Source organism: Phalangium opilio, unplaced genomic scaffold (assembly GCF_054372755.1).
Source record: "Phalangium opilio isolate 3A_F unplaced genomic scaffold, DU_Popi_V2 ptg000082l_1, whole genome shotgun sequence".
NCBI lineage: Eukaryota > Metazoa > Arthropoda > Arachnida > Opiliones > Phalangiidae > Phalangium > Phalangium opilio.
In genome coordinates, this window is record NW_028324189.1 from 1,915,050 (window position 1) to 1,936,067 (window position 21,018).

Sequence of the window (21,018 nt, forward strand, 5' to 3'; positions counted from 1 at the left end):
CTCAAGCCTCATTCACCTTCAGAGTCTGACAAATAAAGACATATCAATACTAGAAAGGTTAAGTTATAAGAAAAAATCAGATAACATAGCATTTCACCAGGGATAGATTTTATGGCAAAAACGTTTTTCGCTGTATCAGGGATAGATTTAATTTTAGAAGTAGGAATGGAGAACAGAGTAATTAATCTGGGCGCGCGTCAAAGTCCCGGACCCCCTTCCACGGGATAGGGGGGTATGAAAGAAGAGGCAGGAGGGTTATAGCGACAGAGGTAAAAAGGAATTACGTCAGTATATTTCGCCTTCTCCGTTAGCAACGTCATCAAAACGTAGTTTAAGTGAGCCAATAAGATAATTTAAACTTTTCGTTACGTGTTGGAGGGAGTGGCTCTATACTAGGCTATGAGTGGGACTGAAGTAAATACTAACCGTTCTTCATTCCTACTTCTAAAATTAAATCTATCCCTGGTTTAAGGTACAAAGATGTTAACCCTCCTAAACATCTAATTTTTATGTCTCATTTGTATGTTAAAACAAACAAATTTAAAAACTTATATAAATATTTAAATAAATATATAAATCAACGAACTTAACATGGAAGTTAAATCAACATCGTCATAAATAATTTAATAACGCTTACAATTTGTCGTCACAAAGTCAAAATCGAGGCTAAAAAAATAAATTTGAAAGTTAACCGTAACGAGAGCAATTTTAAACATTCAAAACCAATTTAAAAATTGTAAGATAAATTATCATAATCTAAAATTGTAATAACAGCGGGTGTTGAAGAATGTTAGAACTTTCACCACACATAGGGGAGCCCCAAAATAACGGGGTCATATTATTTATAATCCAATAAGAGAAGCGCTTCTTATAGCGATCTCCCTACCCCCTGTTCAATTGTCAACCATAAAAATAATAATAATATATTTTAAACATCAATTTCCTGTTTCTATAAAATTCGGATTTGGCATTATTCTGGATAAATTTTTTATTTAAGTGCCCATACTCTCCAAGTTTCGAATAGCTGGTTCTTTAATGTTTTTATTAGAGTCTAAATTCAGCTAGAGATGGAGGTTTACACACAAAGGACCCTATAACCTAAATAGGTCGATTCTCAAACGTTGAAATGCCTTTTTATTTTTTTTTAAATGGATGGAAATATACGCTGTTTAAATTTAATGCACCGGAAATAAGTTAAATTCTTAATACCAGTTTTTTATTTTATTCTTATTGTCTTAAGAAATTATTATATGGAGAATTGGGACCACAGATGTGAATTATAATTATAGTTTACGTCAGGGTGTGATAGTAATTTTTTTAATATCGATTTTTCTGTTAATTATAAGACCAATCTGCACAATGAAAATTCAAATTATTTTAAGATTTCATGGATAATTTTCAATTAGCACCTCTGACCAATCGCGTAACGCCCTGACTTTTTGATAACAAAATTCTCTATATCCAGCACCACAACTGTCACATCCCGTGCACTTTTTTTTATCAAACTTCGCGCCAAATTTCATTCGACATGGAGCACGTGCCACGAGAATTTTGCTAACAAAAAGGCGGGGTGTTACGTGATTGGTCGGAGGTGCTAATTTCAAATTATCCATGAAATCACTCAAAACTAATTTAAATTTTAAAATCACTCTGAGGTATTTCCTTGATGTTTCACTACGCAGTTTAATCTTATAATCAATAGAAGAATCGAAGAAAAAAAATCACTTTATTTTTCTTTAATGATATTCTTCGGTTTTAACCAATCAGAGCTTAAGGTGAAAGGGTTTGACCTTCATTTGACCTTTACTCCATCCTTCGAAGATTATATTATTCTAGCTTATCATGATAATACCAAGGTTTGATACCCTTAATTGTCCTCTATCTAACGATACTAAATCTATGGTAATAAATCTATCAGGATTCGGAATAATTGACGTTTCAATTCTGGTAATTTGAACTCAAACACTGCTTCTGCTGGATCATAATACCACAAAATTAAAGGGTGTTGATGAAAAATCTTTATAAACACGACGACGTAACTGGGCTGTCTGTCTTCTACGCAACAACACGATTTTAAGCCAGTTGTATCAAATTCCGGTTTGTTGTGGTAGTTCAACCCTCAAAATTTGAATTAAAAGAAGAAAAGAAGAAAAGAAATAAACCTATAAACAATATTTTAACAACTTCCGCGCGGCAGAACCGCTGGTCTTTCAAAGCATTATACACCTGCCATCTAAAAGAACTTTACGACTTTTAAATTTTTGAGCTGTAATACAAACCAGGAAAATAAAATGTTCGAAAGTAGTTCTAAGGTCAATTTATCGGGGGTGGAAAAGGGGTAGGGGAACATTATTTCAAAACAAAACTGTCAAATAAATTGTTATTATGGAAAGCTCTACCACTAAAATTTACTCTATATTTGAAATCGAATATTATAAAGATATAAAATTTGTTTCTTTGAATGAAGGGAGTAATCTCTGAACCTAGTTAACTAGAATATGGTATATAATATAGAAATACTAAAATGTTTAAATTTATTTTATCGATTTAAGTACTAACTATACGCGAGCTAAGTCAGAGTATGTGAAAATAATGTATTCAATAATGTCACGTTAGGTTGGGTTTAGTAAGGTTAGTTTCATTAGTAAATATTATATACTATACATACAATATTATGCATATTATTACAGATACTAGTAATTAAATTGACTAAGCTAAATTAAATTTAGAAAAAAATCTAGTAACAAAATTGATTATCACGAGTTATAAATCTCTAAATTTTTTTGGGGTGTTTTTTGGTGGGTTACTTTTGAAACAAGATTGAGTTCATCGTGGCAACAAACTTACGAAATGCTTAATCCCCTTTTACCAAAGACTAATCCTTTAAAATTTTGACAGCTTCTTATAAACTTAATTTTTTGGTCTTTTATCCGTTGGAGACACGACTTAGTGTAATAAATAAACCCCAAGTTAGAAGAAAAAATTGATATTGATTAATTTAGTTTCAGAGACTTAATTTCGCGCTAAGTTTCAGTCAGTCTTAGTATAACTCATTAATGCCTCAGAAAACTGATTATTTTAGTTATGTGGATTCTTTAAACCAAGATTGAGTATGACCATGGAGAAAAGAGGTAAGATGGAGCTGTTATGATGATGGGCGACCTGCTGCAATGGAAGCATCCCAGTGTACCTTCCCCGCGCCCCCTATTGTTAAGTGCTGCCGCGTAAAGCCATTGTATTTGTATGAGAACTAGATTCTGTTTTTAAGACACAGGGGGCATCGGTAAAGACCCTACCGAAACGCCAAGCATGCTGGGAGGACTTCGTTGCCGCAGACGGGGGGGGACAGCCTGCATCGTTATAGGTATGGAGATTACCACTCCATTTCTCTCTCCTTCAAGGTATGACCTATATTGTCGGGAAAGCTACTACTATTATTTTTTTAATTTTAAGAGGAAATTTAGGTGCAAATATTTCGCCATCTATACTCGTTCTAATTAAGATGTTTGCAATTAAATATTTTAGCCAAAATTACTTCAAAATATTTGGATTAATTATTTCTTAACTAGATTGGATATTTTTGCAATAATAAATAATGTATGCAATTAATTAAAGGGATAGAATCGGATATATCTGAGTTGGTCACACTAACATTGGTTTTCTATAAATTAACCAACAATAAAAACATGGGGGTCAGTAGAAATCGCGAGAAAAATTTATTAATTAAAATAAACGTGAATAAAAATTAAAATTTTGAACGCCAGATTTAAAATCGGCCACCATTTTCAACCCATTACCTACGTAGGTAAAGTTCGGCCTCTGATTGGTTGGTAGTAGTTGGAATGAAAACTGTCGTTTAAGGAGTAAAAAGTAGTAGGAACGAGAATCTAGGTCAGCTTGCCTGGTGAATCGTCGTCTGCTTATATGCATAAGAATGTCAGACGAGAAAGTATTTCTGATCATTCCGGTCCTGAATCTGAGGATGAAAGTTCGAACTCCGATTCTTTGGATTCAGAAAATTCGGAACAATTTATAATAAACGAATCTGAGGGTAGTTCTTCTGAAGTTGAAGAATTTGGTGTGCAGCCATACCAATTCCCGTCAATCTGTATCATACTGCGCTCACAGAATGAATCCCCCTACCAGTAGGAAAAACACTACGGAGCCTTAGAGACTTATGAAGTCGAAATTGGCCATATGTCTAATCAGCGCCACTAGCGGATGGTCTGAAAACTACTCCCATAGAGTCTAGGTATATTTAAGCGGGTTTGCAGAATTTCCGCCAGGTGGCTCGAACGCCGCGCCATCTGACGGAAATTCTGCAAACCCGCTTAAATATACCTAGACTCTATGGGAGTAGTTTTCAGACCATCCGCTAGTGGCGCTGATTAGACATATGGCCAATTGGTAGAGACGAACTAGTAACGTTTTTCGGTGGTTCGGCTCTGTGTCACCAGGTGCCCTCATGATCGCAAAACAAGAGCATTTTGGATCTTTTAATCGTAATTTAAAAATCATTAATTAAACTAAAATATAAAAACATATATATTTTCAGAATCCTTATTTGTCTATCTATCGAAATAAATTAACCTTATAGGGATTTATTGCAATGAAATTAAAAGATAGTATCCCTTTAAGTATATATTCTAGATGGCAACCCAAACTGAAACGTTTCTCTAAATTTGAGGGAAATTCAAACTTCCTTGAAGAGATTTTATCCCTCTTGAAAACTCGTTTTGGTTTTGGTTGTGGTTGCAAGGATTATTTAAAATGTCTAAGGATAAAACGCAGAGTAGGAAATATCGAAGGTAGATGTTCCAAACGGTACCTAGCGGGCACAATCGGCAAACCGGAAAGCCAATATTTTGAAGCGTCAACACGTGACCGGGTTCTTGAAAGTTTTGTCTCTCTCTGTCTCCTCTAGCTGATCTACTAAAACCTTGCCTATTAAACTAAATTAGTGTAAACTCACATGATATATTCTTGAACTGAATGTTTGCGTTAATCAAGGATTATTCCTTTAATCTATTATTAAAATTAAATTATGATTTTTAGTAACTAACCTCATTCTTGAATCTTCAACTAAATGTTCGTAACGACCGTTGACAATTCGAAAAAGAACTATAGAGGCTGCATGCTTTCGAAAACTATCTCTCTTTCGTCTTTGCTTTCGCGATAATAAGATAGGTGGCACCATTTCGCTATTCGTTTTCCGTTTGACGCACCAAAACAGTAGGTGGATAAGAGGGGGATGGGTGAAAATTTCGGAACAACTAGAGAACATTCCCTTACTATAGAGATATATGTGTGCGTTTTATCCTTAGACATTTTAAATAATCCTTGGTGGTTGTAAGAACTGCGAAGGTAAATTTTACTTCGTGATCGGTTATTGGTAGATTATGTTGGAAATTACCAATTTGGATTTTACGAAGAGTGCTTGAAAAACAATACTTCGAAACGAAAGATTTAACACCAATTCGTTGAAATTACGTTTTAAAACGTTTTCAACGGAAATTTCTTTTTAAGTGTTATCTTTTCACAACCTTCAGATTCCTTAATTTTAATCGAACCAACAAAAAATTCTTGTACCTAGTCTTACTATTTTTCAATGCAAATAATTTTATCACTTGCTTGTATTATTTCAAGTTAAATAGCAAAAGTGAATAAATTGCAATTCGACTTTAAATTGTTATAACTCTGGTTCTATAAGAGATACATGATAATCCTTTCAGTATTCTATAGCCCTATTTGTCCTTTTTCCAACAGTATGCAAATCATCATGTTACAACAATCAGGGCCCGAGTAATTAAGCAAAATAAAAAAGCTAATTACATAAAAATTACGATGGATAAAGCTTGGCTACAAATTATATTTATTTCGCAATATTTTTGTATTTAACTTTCAGTATCCTATAATTATTTAATGTTTGAAATTAATGTAATAATCCGTACTATTTCACAGTACCATGGAGAGGAAAAATAACCCTCTGTAACTAAACTGTAAACAGAAAATGTTACGGCTGAATTACCCCCTTCTAATAATCCTTAAAAGTCTAACCGACAAAAATTCAAACAACGTCATCAATTGTTAGTCGTGCTGGTGGTTTTTAATATTTAACGGTTTTACTATGAAATCGGGCCTAATGGATTAAAAATTTGTGTTGAAATAATTATATTATAAATTATGCATTTGATTTTCGCATAAGGAAAAATGTTATAGCTTATAAGCGTGGTTCAAATATCATAAATTTGTTTATAGCTTTTTTTCCGAGCGAGACCGCAGCTAAATCCCCAGCTTGACCTAAAATTTGGGGCTTTGGTGTTTAGTTGCTAGCCTTGACTTTAATGTTTAAACCATTTTGGACCAATGGTGGCCCCTTTTGACTGACTATAAGACAATTTGGGTTTGTCGCCAAATACAAAATTTCAAGATAAAACCATCTTAAGTTGACATTATTTTTATTATCTTTGCTTTTAGTGCCGATAAATAAAAATTACGAGCACCGGAAGAGACTAGAGATTCCATAGAGTAATCGCTCCAAGTATCATGACATTTGACCCCAAATTAAGATAGCTAAGATAAATTTAAAATGTAACCACGCAAAATTTTCTTACACTTATCTTTAAATTCTGATAACTTCAGTACAAAATGGCGTAGATTAAAATTAAGAGTAGCGGAAGATACTAGACAATCCATAGAGTAATCTCTCCAAGTATCATGCCATTTGACCCTAAATTAAGATAGCTACGCTTGAATGAAAAATTCAAATACTTAACCACCAGTACAGGAGAATCTAGTATTAATTTGAATTAAAACTAAACGAAAATAATCGGTAGATAAATCAATGGCTGTCAGAACGACACGGTACGCAACCTTAATTTGATAAATAGCGTCAAAATCTCAAGCGAAAGCTAAGAAATAAAATAACCGGGATTTTGGCATGGAAACCTGTTTGATTTCGAATTTAATGTGTAGCCCCTATTGTCCAAAAACCTCAAGCCTATTGTGAATTACTCGAAGACAAAAATTCTCTTCCGCTAAAAAGCATTTTCTTTTCGGAAATCAAATATTTCTTCAAAGTTTGTACCCTAAACTTTATCAAATATGACCCCATTTTGTATCAGACGATATCAAACGACAGTATCGTTTAAGATTATTCAAATCGATTTGTTTCAATAAATAAATCGTGGTTAATTTTTTTAGACAGAAGAATTTTTTTTTTTTGTAAAAATCCCACCCACCATATTTAGCTGACCACAGTTTCTAAACGCATGATTAAAGGCGTAAAATATTAGCAATAAAGGAAATTTTGTACTTACAAATTAAGTGGTGGAAGCTTATATCTTTCTTATCCGTTCCATATCATGATCCTTAATCGTGATAATCGCCCGACATTCCTTAGTGTATCTCTTCCTGATACAAGACTATTTAAAACGACAAAAAAAAATAAAGACAAGAAAATTTATTAGATAATGTAAACAAATAATTAGTTTCCTTAAAATCGTAAATATTAAAAAATCAAATCAAAAAGTAAATCAACTAGAAGTATATAGTTTGTACTTGTTAGGCCTATATGATTTTGTTAATAAACAGGGTGTGTCTGATAATTGTGGCATTAAGTTAAACTATAGATTACCATAACACTAAGCTAACCTCAGAAAAATATGAATGAAAATTATGATGGGAGGTCTGTAAGCTTGAAATTGCCTGGTTTTCTAAGAAAATATTCTATAATTTTACTACGAATTATGAACTTTTAGAACTTAAACAAGAAGCGATATCTAGTTTAATAGGGAGAAGGTATAAATTCGCCACATTTTCAGACAGCTTTATCTCCAGTCCAAACGTAGCCTGTCCGGAGTTAATCCCCGTCGCCTCTAAATTACAATCAGCATCTCATTGGTTCTTGAAAACTCACGTCAGCGCGACGCGAATGACGAAAATTACAGACATATTTTCCGACTGAGGAGAGTGTAGCGAAATAGCCCGGAATCCTTTTACGTCCCCCCTTGTATTTTGAAAGGGGAACTGGAACTATGGCGCGCGAATACTTATAGGAATCTTATTCCTTTTCCCTAGTAAACTAGATATCGCTTCTTGACTTAAACCATATTTCCGAGAAAAAAAATAATGCAGATCTACCCACAAACTCCCACTAAAAAGCCCTACCTCCAAAAAATGTCCTGGGGCTATTAATGTTGGCCTATTTTGGGTGGAATATTTTCTAAGTTAGTTTTGTTACAATATAATTAATATCTGAAGATATTAAGGGAGGGCTATATTTAATAAAGAATAATGCAGGTTACGTAAAAATGGGTCCCAGGCCAAGTTTCCTCGGAACGTCATATTTTGAGCGGGAAAATTACTATAAGACATTATTACCAGTCCTAGAAATAATTCGATAATAGTATATATTAAAAAAATATTATGATAGTTTAGTTTCCCTTAGCTAATGACTTAAGAAATTATCAAAGCTAAATTAGAAAAACAATGCAATTAAAACTAAAATTGACAAATTCTTTTAACCATTTAAAAAAAACTCTTAAGATTTCAAGTGTGAAATGTTTAAAAGTTTCTTCAAATATGAGTTAAAATTCAAAGAAAATTCCTTGAAAACTGTCAAAATTTCATGTCTGATTTGTTTAGATTCCATGAAAATAATATTAAAAATAATTTACAAAGAAACATCTTAAGATTTCAAGTATAATATCAGGATTTTGTTAAATTTAGTTAAAATTCAAAGAAAGTTCCTTGAAAATAATGTCAAGAAGAAAACTGTCAAAATTTCATATCCGATTTTTTTAATTTTCTGGACATTGAAATTGATTTATTAGAACAAAAAAAAATTATATTATTTCAAACAGGTCAACGTTTTACCTGAGACGTGGTTAGATTTTAATCAAATTGGGGGTAGGGGATGTTAAGAGAGAAATCTCTCTCTCTCTCTCTAAGAGAGAAAGAGAAAGCAGTAAGCAGGAAAAGCAGGAAGAAATATGGGATTAAAAAAAGAGGGGTAATTCCGGCGGGGTAAGACTAACTTTCACTAAGGTAAATCTGATTGGATGATAGGACAATTACGTCACGAAAAATCCGGGAGCACATTTGAAAAGTAAAAGTAAGGGGCAGTTTTGTAGAACTTTTGCTATAATATAATTTCAAATTTCCATTCATTTAGTCGTGTCCGAAAGACGAACGTTACATGTTTTCTAAAAAGAAAGAGACGATATTTTAATTTAAATTTTGATTAAAATTTAAATTAATATTAAATAAAAATGGACACAGAATTCGTGGAGTCTTATCTAAAGAAGACTGGAGATGATTTGCCAGTTTATATGTTCGCGATTTTATTTATCGCGATGGTTCTCGTATCGGTCATCGTTATGTATTTCACGAGAATGAAGGAATATCTAGCAATGGTCAATCAAATGCCCGGAGCGAGACACAATCCTTTTCAAAGTATTTTCGTACCCCTCATGCCAGTCTTAAGAAATAGCAAACATGTCGATATGAATGTCTGTAAGTTGAACCAAAATTTTCTAATAAAATTATTTATTTTTTGGGGATTCATAATTTATTATTTATTGCTTATATCTATGAAGAAAAAAAGAGATGAGTTCAAACTACTGAAATCAAATTTCTAATTAGGGTTTAAAGTTGAAATTATTATTTATTGCTTAAATAAATCTGCCAAAAATTAAGGGGGATGTTCTTTGGGTGATTTTGAGTCGAAAATGTTCTATCTCCATTTTTGGCGTCCGCGTCACTGTTTTCGAGTTATGAACTGAGTGTTTTAGGGATGACCCCTTAATTAAATTAGCACTCATTGCCTTTCAGCTTCATAATTAATTTTAAGGGCTCATCCATAAAATACTCTGGACAATCATAACTCGAATACAGTGGCCCTTAGGGCAAAATTTAATAGAACATTTTCGACTCAAAATTTCCCAAAAAACATCCCCATAAATTATTTCAGACTTATCAGAAACACCCTGTATATATTGTAGGTTAGTATTGCTCAAAACCGAAATTATATAAGAGGCGATATTGTCCTATAATATTCAAATTAGAAACAGCGTATATTATAATTTTGTTTTTATATATAATAATTTGAGCATCTAATTATAATATTTATAAAATACCCAGGGGTGTTATTTGAACTTCCTTATGTTTTGTTTTGTTTGTTACAATAAACAAATTAGACTCGAGTTAACAAGGTTAATAAACACTGGCACGCTATGTCCAAGTCACGCAATCACAGTCCATTAAAAATTATAATTTAACAATCTAGCTAATTGCAAAAGAAAAATAAAACAATCTTCAATTATTTCCCTATAAATAATTCTTTCTTAACTTTAATAAAGTTTCGCAAATAATCCCCTGAATTTCACGATAATCGTGGTAAATTTGAATTACTTTTAATTTCCGCTTTATTTTGATTTAAAATAAATAGTTAATTAAAGGAATATTATCTTCCGATAAAGCACACTCGAATGAGCTCGGAAATACTTAGTTTTCCTCGTATTATTAATCCCAAGTTAATTCAGGTAAAAAATAATTAAGCGGGAAAAATCTCCAAAAGATTCTGTGATTGTGAAATCCCCCAAACATGATATAGTTTCTATATTTGGAGCTTTCATTAAGAATATTTAGTTCAAGTGCAGTTTACAAACAATAGTTTAGTAAATTAAGCTTAGGAGCTCATTTTACGAGCTATGGCTTTATTTAAGCGCTGTTTACAAGCTATGTCATTGTTTATTGGAAGTTTACAAGCTATGGCTTTGTTTAAATGCAGTTTTCAAGCTATGGCTTTGTTTAAATGCAGTTTTCAAGCTATGGCTTTGTTTAAATGCAGTTATCAAGCTATGGCTTTGTTTAAATGCAGTTATCAAGCTATGGCTTTGTTTAAATGCAGTTTTCAAGCTATGGCTTTGTTTAATATCATTTTACAAGCTATGGCATTGTTTAATATCATTTTACAAGCTATGGCTTTGTTTAATAGCATTTTACAAGCTATGGCTTTGTTTAATAGCATTTTACAAGCTATAGCTTTGTTTAAAAGCAGTTTTCAAGCTATGACTTTGTTTAAAAGCAGTTTTTAAGCTATGACTTTGTTTAAATGCAGTTATCAAGCTAGGGCTTTGTTTAATAGCATTTTGCAAGGTATGGCTTTGTTTAATATCATTTTACAAGCTATGGCTTTGTTTAGTATCATTTACAAGCTGTGGCTTTGTTTAATATCATTTTACAAGCTATGGCTTCGTTTAAAAGCAGTTTACAAGCTATGGCTTTGTTTAAAAGCAGTTTACAAGCTATGGCTTTGTTTAAAAGCAGTTTTCAAGCTATGGATTGGCTTTGTTTAAAAGCAGTTTTCAAGCTATGGCTTTGTTTAAAAGCAGTTTTCAAGCTATGGCTTTGTTTAAAAGCAGTTTTCAAGCTATGGCTTTGTTTAAAAGCAGTTTTCAAGCTATGGCTTTGTTTAAATGCAGTTTAAAACTTAAAAAGAAGTTTGCAAAAATAGAGAAAGTGTAGAATAACACCAGAATCCTAAAATTAAAAAAACTAAAAACATTATTTACAAATAATTCCATTTCCGCGGAATCCAAAAATAAAGCCTCTTCACATCCGGTTACACGTAACTCTTCCCAAAAGAATTGTTATTTAAAGGGGGAAAAGGTAGGCCTAGTGCTTCATTATATATCTTATTGTAGTGAAATCCGTAACAATTCCTGAACATTACAGTAGAAAATTTTAAGATGTCATATTTCCCTGTACGTATCATTAAGCACGTGTAAAGTTGAAACTTCACTCTTAAATATTTATTCCTTCCAAAATATAACAACAAAATAAATTCCTTTGTATAATAAAAAATAAAAAAAACCAAAAAATCGGAAACATAAAAAAGATTTCGTTACAAAACTTTCCTTATTACGGCATTCCGAATCGAATGAATTTAACCGGGCGAATCGGTTAATTTAATTGAATTAAAAATATATATATTTAAAATATTAAAAAGTTAATTTAGCGTGGAAATGTTTTGTACGTATAGAATACGATACAGATCTTTTCAAATTATGATAAAGATCTTGGAATTGAAATAACCAACTGTATTTAATAGCCTAATGAGGCATTATATTGCCACGTGCCACAATATTAAATAACCATTTAGAAAATTTTGATTTTACGCCGTTTATACGCTCAGTTTTATTGATTTAATATTCTTTTTAATTAAAAATATTTTAATCACGTCTAAATTTCACTTTTAAAACTTGATACCATATTTACTATTTTAGAAAAACGTTAAAAAGTAAGTAAATAACATATTTTAGAAAATAAAAGCAACACGGTAGATAAAATTAAATCAAGAAGTGATATAGAAGTTTACTAGTAAACTAGATATCGCTTCTTGATTAAATAAAAGAAATAAAAGAGTCCATATCATCTTAGTTATAACGATTAGTTTTAAAGGCTCTAGACTGGACTTACGACTTGATATGATACCACCACCGTATTTGACCCAGTTCTGTATTATCTATAACGCTTGTTTTAAAAGAACAGCTTCTAAAAGCAAATCACTTCCGGATTTTATAAGCGATTAATGATGAGGGGATCTTAAGACTCAAAAGGTTCTGAACTTTTAGGGGCACCTGTTTGGTTTCCTACGTGAAAAAGTTCCCATTTAAATAAAAAAAATTAGAATTTTCTTTTAAAATATTATCGAATAAGTAAATATGAATATATTTGAGTCTGGTTTAATTTTAAATGAACGTCGCGTATTTCAACTTTCTATAGAAATTAGTACGATATTATCATTACAAAGCTTCTGAAAAAAATCTAAAAAAGTAGGGCCGGATTTTTATATGAGTCAAAACTTTCCTTCAATAACAGGACGTGATCTGTACATACGTTGGAAAAGGTTTTTTTACTCGAATTTAAGTTCAAAGAGCTCGCGTAAAATGAGAAGAAATAAATCAGGTTCTTTTTCATTTTAAACTATAAACTCCGATAAAAAGTAAATAGTTGTTGACAACTTAATTCTAATAATAAACAGACAGTTGGCTATTAAATTAAAAAAATAAATAAAAGAAATTATTTCAAAATTTTAGGTATGATTAGTCAATAGAAAATGAAATATAAATAATTATTGTTAAATTGTTTCGGTTATTAAAAAAGTTTGTTGGGAAAAATTCGAGAGGCTAATCACTCGGATGATTTTAAACTGATGTCACATGATTCGTCTTTCTTTAATGCCCAAAAAACCATATGACGAGACCATAATACTTAGACACAATTCACTGCTCTGACGACTTAGGGGTTGTTTCAACAATTTGGCCTCTACCTACTTTCCCAGAAATATTTTATCAAATTTATTCCATAAATAAATTTAAAAAAAGAAGTCATATGACAACGCAGGATTCCTTCAGACCATATCCTTACGATTAGAATTAAATCTTACATTTTCAAAATTAAAATGTATAGACATAAATATTATTTTTTAGCAGAAATTTTGGGTATCAAAACGTGAGAAATATTCAAAATGATTAAAACACAATTTCAATTTTAATAAATTCTCTGCGATGAATTTCAATTACACGTACCCAACTGATATTTTCTGTCATCTTTAAAAATGTCGGCCAGAAAACTAATAAAATTGTCTCGAGGGAGGGGCTGACGGGCAACGCCGGATGCCTTTGCTACTAATTCATTTTAAATGTTACTGTTTAAAAAAAGTGTCAAAATCACGCAAAATTTGCTAATTAATTGCCTAGAGCAGTCCCAAAAATGCTTATATATTACCAAAAAAACCTGTTCAACTAGCCTTTATCAATATATTGAGTCAAAAAATGCTATTTTAAGGTAAATTCTTGATTAGAATCCTTAATCGTAAAGCCCTCGAGTCTAAGTTTGAAAACAAATTATATTTCCTGCCGGTGAAGTTTGGTTTGATTTAAGTATATCATAGCTAATCTTTTTTTTAACAACCCCCCCCCCCTTATTTTGGGTACACGTGGTCTTGATTGGCATACCACCATACCTAAGTCACCATACTTAAACACAAAAGGCTCGGAAAATACGAGGAAAATTTTAGTGAAAAATTCTGCCCTGATTCCAAAATATTTCTATGAAATTTTCACCAAGGTGTAAAAAAACGTATAGTGATTAAGAGATATGTGAATAGAAGCCCATAAAGTTAATTTCGTTGTCAAAGATAGGGGGGAAAGGCATGAATTTAACCGGAATAAAGGGGCAGTTCCAAGTTCCAAAAGGGTCCGATCCGATTTCTCTAGACTCTAGACAAGGACAAAGTGCAGTTCGTTGCCTTTAACTGTTTCAAACTCATACTAACTTGATATGAACTGCCATTTCTATAAACCCCAGGAACTAGATTTAAACAACGTTACATAACAACTGACATAATTATCAAAACCTGTCACTTGATTTTAAAAGAAGAAGAAAAAAAGAGGTATTACGCGATTATATAATAAATGTAATTAATTTTGAAACCAAATTACTCCAATGAATAAACTAGAACATTAACCTGCTTTCTTTGTATTTAATATTTGTTTATTTACAAGCACGTTCCTGTTGTATATATAAGCCAATAATTATATAATTTGCCACAATGTTTACTTGAAATTCGGTTGGTGGGTCGGTTGAAAAGAAAAAGGCCTTAATTAAAGAGTGAATAAAGTCCAAAATTTTGACATAAATAATTTGATATCTTGAATACCCTGAAAACTATAGCTTAAAGGATAAAATACCTACGTTGAATTTACAAAAACCAGCTACACCTTAAACTTAAACGCGGTAATACTCCCTTTAATTTCGACAAACAGAAACCTGTATTATAAATCAAACCAAAATCAAACGTCACTTAATTTTATGAAAAAAAAATAATAAATAATTAATGGGCTTAAAATATATTAAGATCGATTGACTAAAGTCCAGAGAATCAAGGACTTTCTATTCTGTGAAAGGACAGTAAATGAGCTAGACTTTGTGACAGAATGATAAGTAGCGCTTTATCCTAAATACCCGAAAAACCACTTATTTTTCTTAAACGAAGTTGAAGGAATCCTTTGACAAGTTCTAAAGATAAAGAGGCAGCGAAATAATAAAAATACACTTAAATTCTGCAAGATTTTCTTAATATTTTAACGACACTTCACGTTCCCTTTAACGGTGAACTTTTACTATAGGGCACAATGAGCAACATATACTAAACTTGAAACTACTAGAAAATGTTTTCTAAACCGCTTTAAGATGGACATCCCAAGGTTTTAAAGATAATAGAAGTAAGATTGAACCTTAAAAGGAAAAAAAAATATTTATGAAAATAAAAATTGTAAAAAGATCAAGGTTTGAAATTCCCTTTCAACGAAATTTACATCAGCCGGAACTAATATATAAGTTAGGCTAAAAAAGACGAATACGAATTTGTCCATCAAAAAATTATAGTGGGGAAAATCTTGTTTCATCCTTTTTTCTTTCTTTCTTCAATTCAGTATTCAAAATTATAGTACTTTCTTTAAAAGCCTACTTTAATTCTTATGATTTTTCAAGTTATAATAAAGAGATTCCAAAATTAACTATTGGAAGGTTTGAACAAGGAGTATTAAGAAATGGAGCCGATATGAAATCGAAAGTGATTTATTTTGTAAGAATCCTATATATAAATAATGAAAGTTAACGCGGTTAAATGCAGCCCCAAATATTTTCTATCTTTGAAGAGAGTGCGTCTTAACCTATCTCACATCCTTAGAGCGTTTTTAATACGAAAATTAAATTAATTAATAAACTTGCATATATATTTATCAAAACTAGTAAAATTTTCTTATTTAAAATTAAAATTAATTGAATAATGAGTATTCTCTATGATCCAAAATTAATCCATATCGTTGAAAGAAACTAAACTACTCCTCCATTACTTAATCCTTCTTGTTATGACGGCATGGTCATTGCCAAAAATCTTTTGAATTACTATTTTATTTTATTTTTTATTATTTATTTAGTTCCATTGTTAATTCACGGCTTTTCCAACTTCAATGATTTTTTTTTTTTTTTTTACTTTCATTTTATAATAGCATTTTTTCAATCGTTATGCGCTTACACTAAACTATACGGGGATTCTGGAATTTGGAGATTTTGGGCTTTTTTTCGACCAATCGTAGTTTGCTGTAAGCCCGAAACCGCCGAGGTAAGTAAATTAAAAACAAAATACCTTCACAAACTATGCAACAACTAACATTTATTTCTCCCCATAGGAAATTCTTAGTAGTAACGTCATCATAGACAAATCAACCGAGTACAATTTTATGAAACCTTGGTTAAAAACTGGTCTAGTTACCAGGTAAGTCTGTAAACTTATCTAATATATATTTTAATTATTAATTTAAAAAAATATATATTTTTTTAATTAATTAGCGGTGGAGCTAAATGGAAGGGTCGAAGAAAATTGCTAACATCAGCCTTCCATTTCCGAGTTTTAGAAGTATTCCTTCCGGTTATCGAAGAACAGTCGCTTATATTGGTGGACAAATTCAAAGCCCTTAACGGCGAAATTGTAGATGTGGTACCTTTGGTTACTCTATGCACCCTGGACATTATTTGTGGTAATATTATTCATATACATTTCACTGTCCCTTTTATTGTGTTCAACCACCGAATAAATAGGAGAGGAATTCAATTTAATTAGTTCTGTTAAAGGGATATGTACATAACACATTCTATATCCCTTTAAACGCAAAGAGTATAAAAATAATGGTAGTGGAAATCACTTCATTTTAACGGTCTTAAATTAATAATTAAATGAATTCAGGTGGTATTACAATTTTCGTGCTTGATTAGCTACGGAAGTTAACAGGGAAATATAATTCTAATATAATTCGTAACCGTACGGGAAGTTTCCACTCACTGATGACAAATACTCCCTGGTAAAGCCCCCTAAATAACAGGAAATTTAATTTGAAGCTACAATTTTCCTAACAAAAAAAATAAGAAAATACCCCTTTATAAGTGTTTCACGTGTCTCGCACCGATGCCCTAATCATAAGCCTACATTAAGGCGTATATTTAATATTTCCTCTTATTGTTAAACAGAAACAGCCATGGGGAAATGCATCGGTGCTCAGAAAAACAACGATTCTCCGTATTTAACAGGATTACACGAGTAAATGAGTTTTCGCTTAAATCTTATTTAAAATTACGTTAATTTTTTTTTCCTCTTAATGTTGCAGAGTTTGCGAAACAATTTTCGCGCGAATGGTCAGACCTTGGTTATGGAGTAATCGTGTCTTTTATCGCAGTGAAATGGGTAAAAGCTTCAATAAATGCGTCAAAGCTATGAGCGACTTTGTCCAACAGGTAATTAATAAATATTAATTTTAAAATTAATAGGCATTAATTGCTGCAGAGAAGTAAACACACAGGAGGGGAAGCCACCATCTTAGGGCATTAATTCGCGCCAAGAAGCTCCGTTAGAAGCAGTGCGGGTCCCACGTGTAGTGATGTACACGGGCTCCGTTTGGTATTGCCTCTTGGCGCGAGGGAACTGTCCTAAGATGGCGTCCTATCGCCTGTGTGTTGGCTTCTCTTTTAAGTAATTAAAATAATGGTCTATTGGTAAATTGAGTTCAAACAAGGGTGTTACGAGTAAAAATTACCTTCACTAAAAACGGAAATAACGGTACTTTGGGGAATTTCCAAGGAAAACGAATATATTTTAAAAAGTAAATACGTGAAAGTTAAAATTAAAAAATAACGACGAAAACCACTAAAATTTGAAAATTGACCCACTCCAATGTTAAAGGTGTGAAACTTTTGGCAGCCTACATAATCCTGAGCAATCTCAGAGACGTTAGAATACCCTCCGCCAATCTCCCACCCCCTATGGTCCATTTTTATGCCGGAAATGGCGCAAGTCCTACTTTCGTTTTAAACATTTTCTGGTCTTTTATTTGAGGGAGTGAGACGAGATTTCTCAAAATTTCTATGCTCTAATCGGAAGTAAATCAACAAGAAGTTATTAAAAAGAAAATTACGATAAAGGTCATTAACAAATGGGAATTCCCAAAACACAAACTCGCGAGAGACATGTATATACAAATTAGTTGTAACTTCTAAAGTTCATTTACTTCTGATGTAACTAACTTACTAAAAGACGGGGAGTTAGCTCGGGATTTTCTTTGACCCTCTTCCGAGCCGTCGGCTCGTGGCTTTGCTATTTTTTGTTTCCTTTGCACGTTTTTTTATGATCTAACTAAAAAAACTTTTTTTGGTTAAAAACTTTCCTTATGCGGTTTTTCATGTAATTTAAGCGAAACCATTATATATTTTTGAGGGCGAGTAGGCAATTATATGGTACTTATATATATTTTATACTCCCACCAATTTAATCTTGTAAATTATAATATTTTATGAAGAAACGTTAAGCCTAATTTGGTCATCTGCAGGTAATTCGTGAACGTAAAGAAGAGATGTTAAACGAAAAATCACTTCAAAAGTTGGAAGAATTGGCTAACACGAGTGACGAAGGTTATATGGGGGCCAAAAAACGTCAGGCATTTTTGGATCTTTTACTGTTTCATCATATTCGTGATAACAGTTTAAGTTTGGATGATATCGAAGAGGAAGTGGATTCTTTTATGTTTGCCGTAAGTTATAAATTTCAAACTTCTTACGAGGAAGCGAATAATGATTCGCAAAATGATGTTAAATTTATCTATAATGCGTTGTGTTTACACTTTCTAGGGACACGATACGACCGCCGTCGGTATCAGTTGGATGTTGTATTTATTGGGTTTATATCCGGAAATTCAACAAAAAGCCTATGATGAGGTTTATGGTATTTTTGGAGATGATACCGAAAGAAACGTTACTTTGGAAGACGTTAAAGAATTGAAATACTTGGAATGTGTGCTTAAAGTACGGGCGTGTTTCATTGGGGGAGCTATATTAGTTTATTTGTCCAATTACTAATAAATAAAACTATTTCAGGAAACTCAACGAATTTATCCGTCAGTGCCATTTGTGGCCCGTAAAATACGAGAGGAAACGTTAATCGGTAACTATAAATTTAAAATAGTTCAGTGTTAAATTGAATTTCTTAAATTTGTAGCCAAAAAAAACTGAAATGTAGTTTTAAAACTTTAAAAACCCCGCCATTTTTAGAAATCGGTCAAAAGTTGCGTTCGACACTAACGTTATCTATCGACAATATCCATAACAAAACATATAAACTTTCAAAGATGGCGTTACCTCATTGAAATATTTTATATTTCAAAATTATACACGCGAGTGACAGAATCCCGCCTTTAAGTCTTAATGTTAGCCTTAAAATTTACAGCAAATACCTTTAACTTTTATTTGAAATATTAATTTAGGCTTAAATATAGGCTAGATTCGTATAAACCGTGTTTGGAGGCATTTACAAACAGTGAAGTTGGCATCCAAAATCCCGGTCAAAGACTCCCCATCCCCTAGCTAAGCCTTGGTTTCAAAAACGTGGTACAAATGCCGAGAATACCCTATTTTTCAAATGCTTCAATCACTATAAAAAACGTTCAATCATACCTTTTTGTTGCCATTATCGTATTCCTGGCTAATCCAAATGCTTATTAACACAAACGCGCACTTATTATCGCGGTTATTTTCACTAGTAGTTTTTATAATTTTGGAGCTCTAACTAAAAGCGGCTTCTCGAGACAAGCGGCCATTTAAACTTGCCAATAAAGCATGTGTGACGTCACAAACGCAAAAATCGGGAACTATCAGTGTTCTACACTAATAACGCTAGCCTAATGTATTTATAACGTAATTTGAAATGCGTTACGTAAGAATTCGTGGTATAGAACTATTGGGATGAATATTTTGTAATTAGCTATTGAGATGAACTCCAAAATGGAATTTAATTTTTTTTTTTTTTGGTTTTATGGAAAAATGTTTATTAAAATAATTACCTTTTTGAATTTTCAGCTGGATATAGAGTACCAAAACACTCCACCGTTTTGGTATTTTCATTTATGATGCATAATAACCCGAAATATTACGAAGATCCTGAAACATTTAACCCAGAACGATTCAGACCTGAAAATTGCAATGGAAGGCATCCATTTAGCTATGTTCCATTTTCGGCTGGACCGAGAAATTGCATCGGTAAATAATCTAACTAACTAACATAATTAAACCCTAATAAACAAATCGCGATCAATCTACAACAGGTCAAAAATTTGCCTTTATGGAAGAAAAAGTCATTGTTGCTAACGTTCTACGTAACTTTGTCGTTAAATCACACGATCACAGAGATAAAATTCATTTCACAATGGAAATGGTTTGTAGATCGAAACACGGCCTGAGATTATCATTTACACCCAGAAAACCGGGTGCTAACTTTAAAATTAGAGCTGAGGGTTGAACATTTAATAATGTCCAATGACCTATTCGTTACATTAACGTAAAATAGAAGTTTTTCCACCAACTAGTCCTACGCAAAACAAAATAACCAACAAGCAAAATTGATAATGGCGAAAAACAAAAACAAACATCGTTAACCAACCAAATTCTACATATTTCCTCAAATAATTATTCAATTTTCCTCGTTAGATCCCTAACCTTAATTATTACGAACATGGTTCCATATATATTTGTATATATATTATTGTAAAATATTGCTCAATAAACGTTTTTTATATTTATCACGGTTCGGACGAAAAATTTTTACATTGAAAATCCCTGACTTTTCCAGCTTATCCCTAAAGGTTTTAAGGTCTTTACCAGAGTCCACCTTCATAATACCTGGTCCATTTTTATTACGCCTGTGCGAGGACCCGGTACCCGACAATTACCGGTCGGGGAAATCCGGGTACCCGACCCGATACCCGACAATTACCCGGTCGGAGAAATCCGGGTACCCGACCCTATACCCGACAATTACCCGGTCGGGGAAATCCGGGTACCCGACCCGATACCCGACAATTACCGATCGGGGAAATCCGGGTACCCGACCCGATACCCGACAATTAC

At 32.4% G+C, this 21,018-nt stretch overlaps 2 protein-coding genes across 3 annotated transcripts in view; one reads left to right on the forward strand and one right to left on the reverse strand.

The window, feature by feature from the left end:
• Positions 1 to 19,705, reverse strand: part of LOC149650822 (cytochrome P450 4c3-like) — a 35,163-nt gene extending 15,458 nt beyond the window's left edge. Inside the window, exons 1-2 of one of the 2 annotated variants that reach the window (XM_089847468.1) lie at positions 19,570 to 19,705; positions 7,320 to 7,424 (exon numbers count right to left, since the gene is read on the reverse strand). The gene's annotated coding sequence lies outside the window, so the exon portion shown is untranslated. Of the gene's footprint in view, positions 1 to 5,063; positions 5,338 to 7,319; positions 7,425 to 19,569 lie in introns of those variants that run through there. The other variant, XM_089847469.1, reaches the window with a different exon arrangement.
• On the forward strand, positions 8,920 to 20,690 carry LOC149650823 (cytochrome P450 4c3-like). The gene is made up of 11 exons (XM_089847466.1): positions 8,920 to 9,516; positions 16,083 to 16,195; positions 16,263 to 16,348; positions 16,423 to 16,610; positions 17,098 to 17,167; positions 17,235 to 17,361; positions 18,450 to 18,650; positions 18,748 to 18,921; positions 18,994 to 19,060; positions 19,972 to 20,151; positions 20,217 to 20,690. Exons 1-11 carry the CDS (start codon positions 9,273 to 9,275, stop codon positions 20,408 to 20,410), a joined length of 1,644 nt encoding a protein of 547 aa, XP_089703592.1. The 5' UTR covers positions 8,920 to 9,272; the 3' UTR covers positions 20,411 to 20,690.
• Positions 20,691 to 21,018: the final 328 nt, after the last annotated feature.

Coding starts and splice junctions, on each gene's coding strand:
- LOC149650823 (XM_089847466.1), top strand. CDS start 9,273: ATGGACACAGAATTCGTGGAGTCTTATCTAAAGAAGACTGGAGATGAT. Junction 17,168..17,234: donor TATTTAACAGGATTACACGA/GTAAATGAGTTT, acceptor TTAATGTTGCAG/AGTTTGCGAAACAATTTTCG. Junction 20,152..20,216: donor TGGACCGAGAAATTGCATCG/GTAAATAATCTA, acceptor AATCTACAACAG/GTCAAAAATTTGCCTTTATG.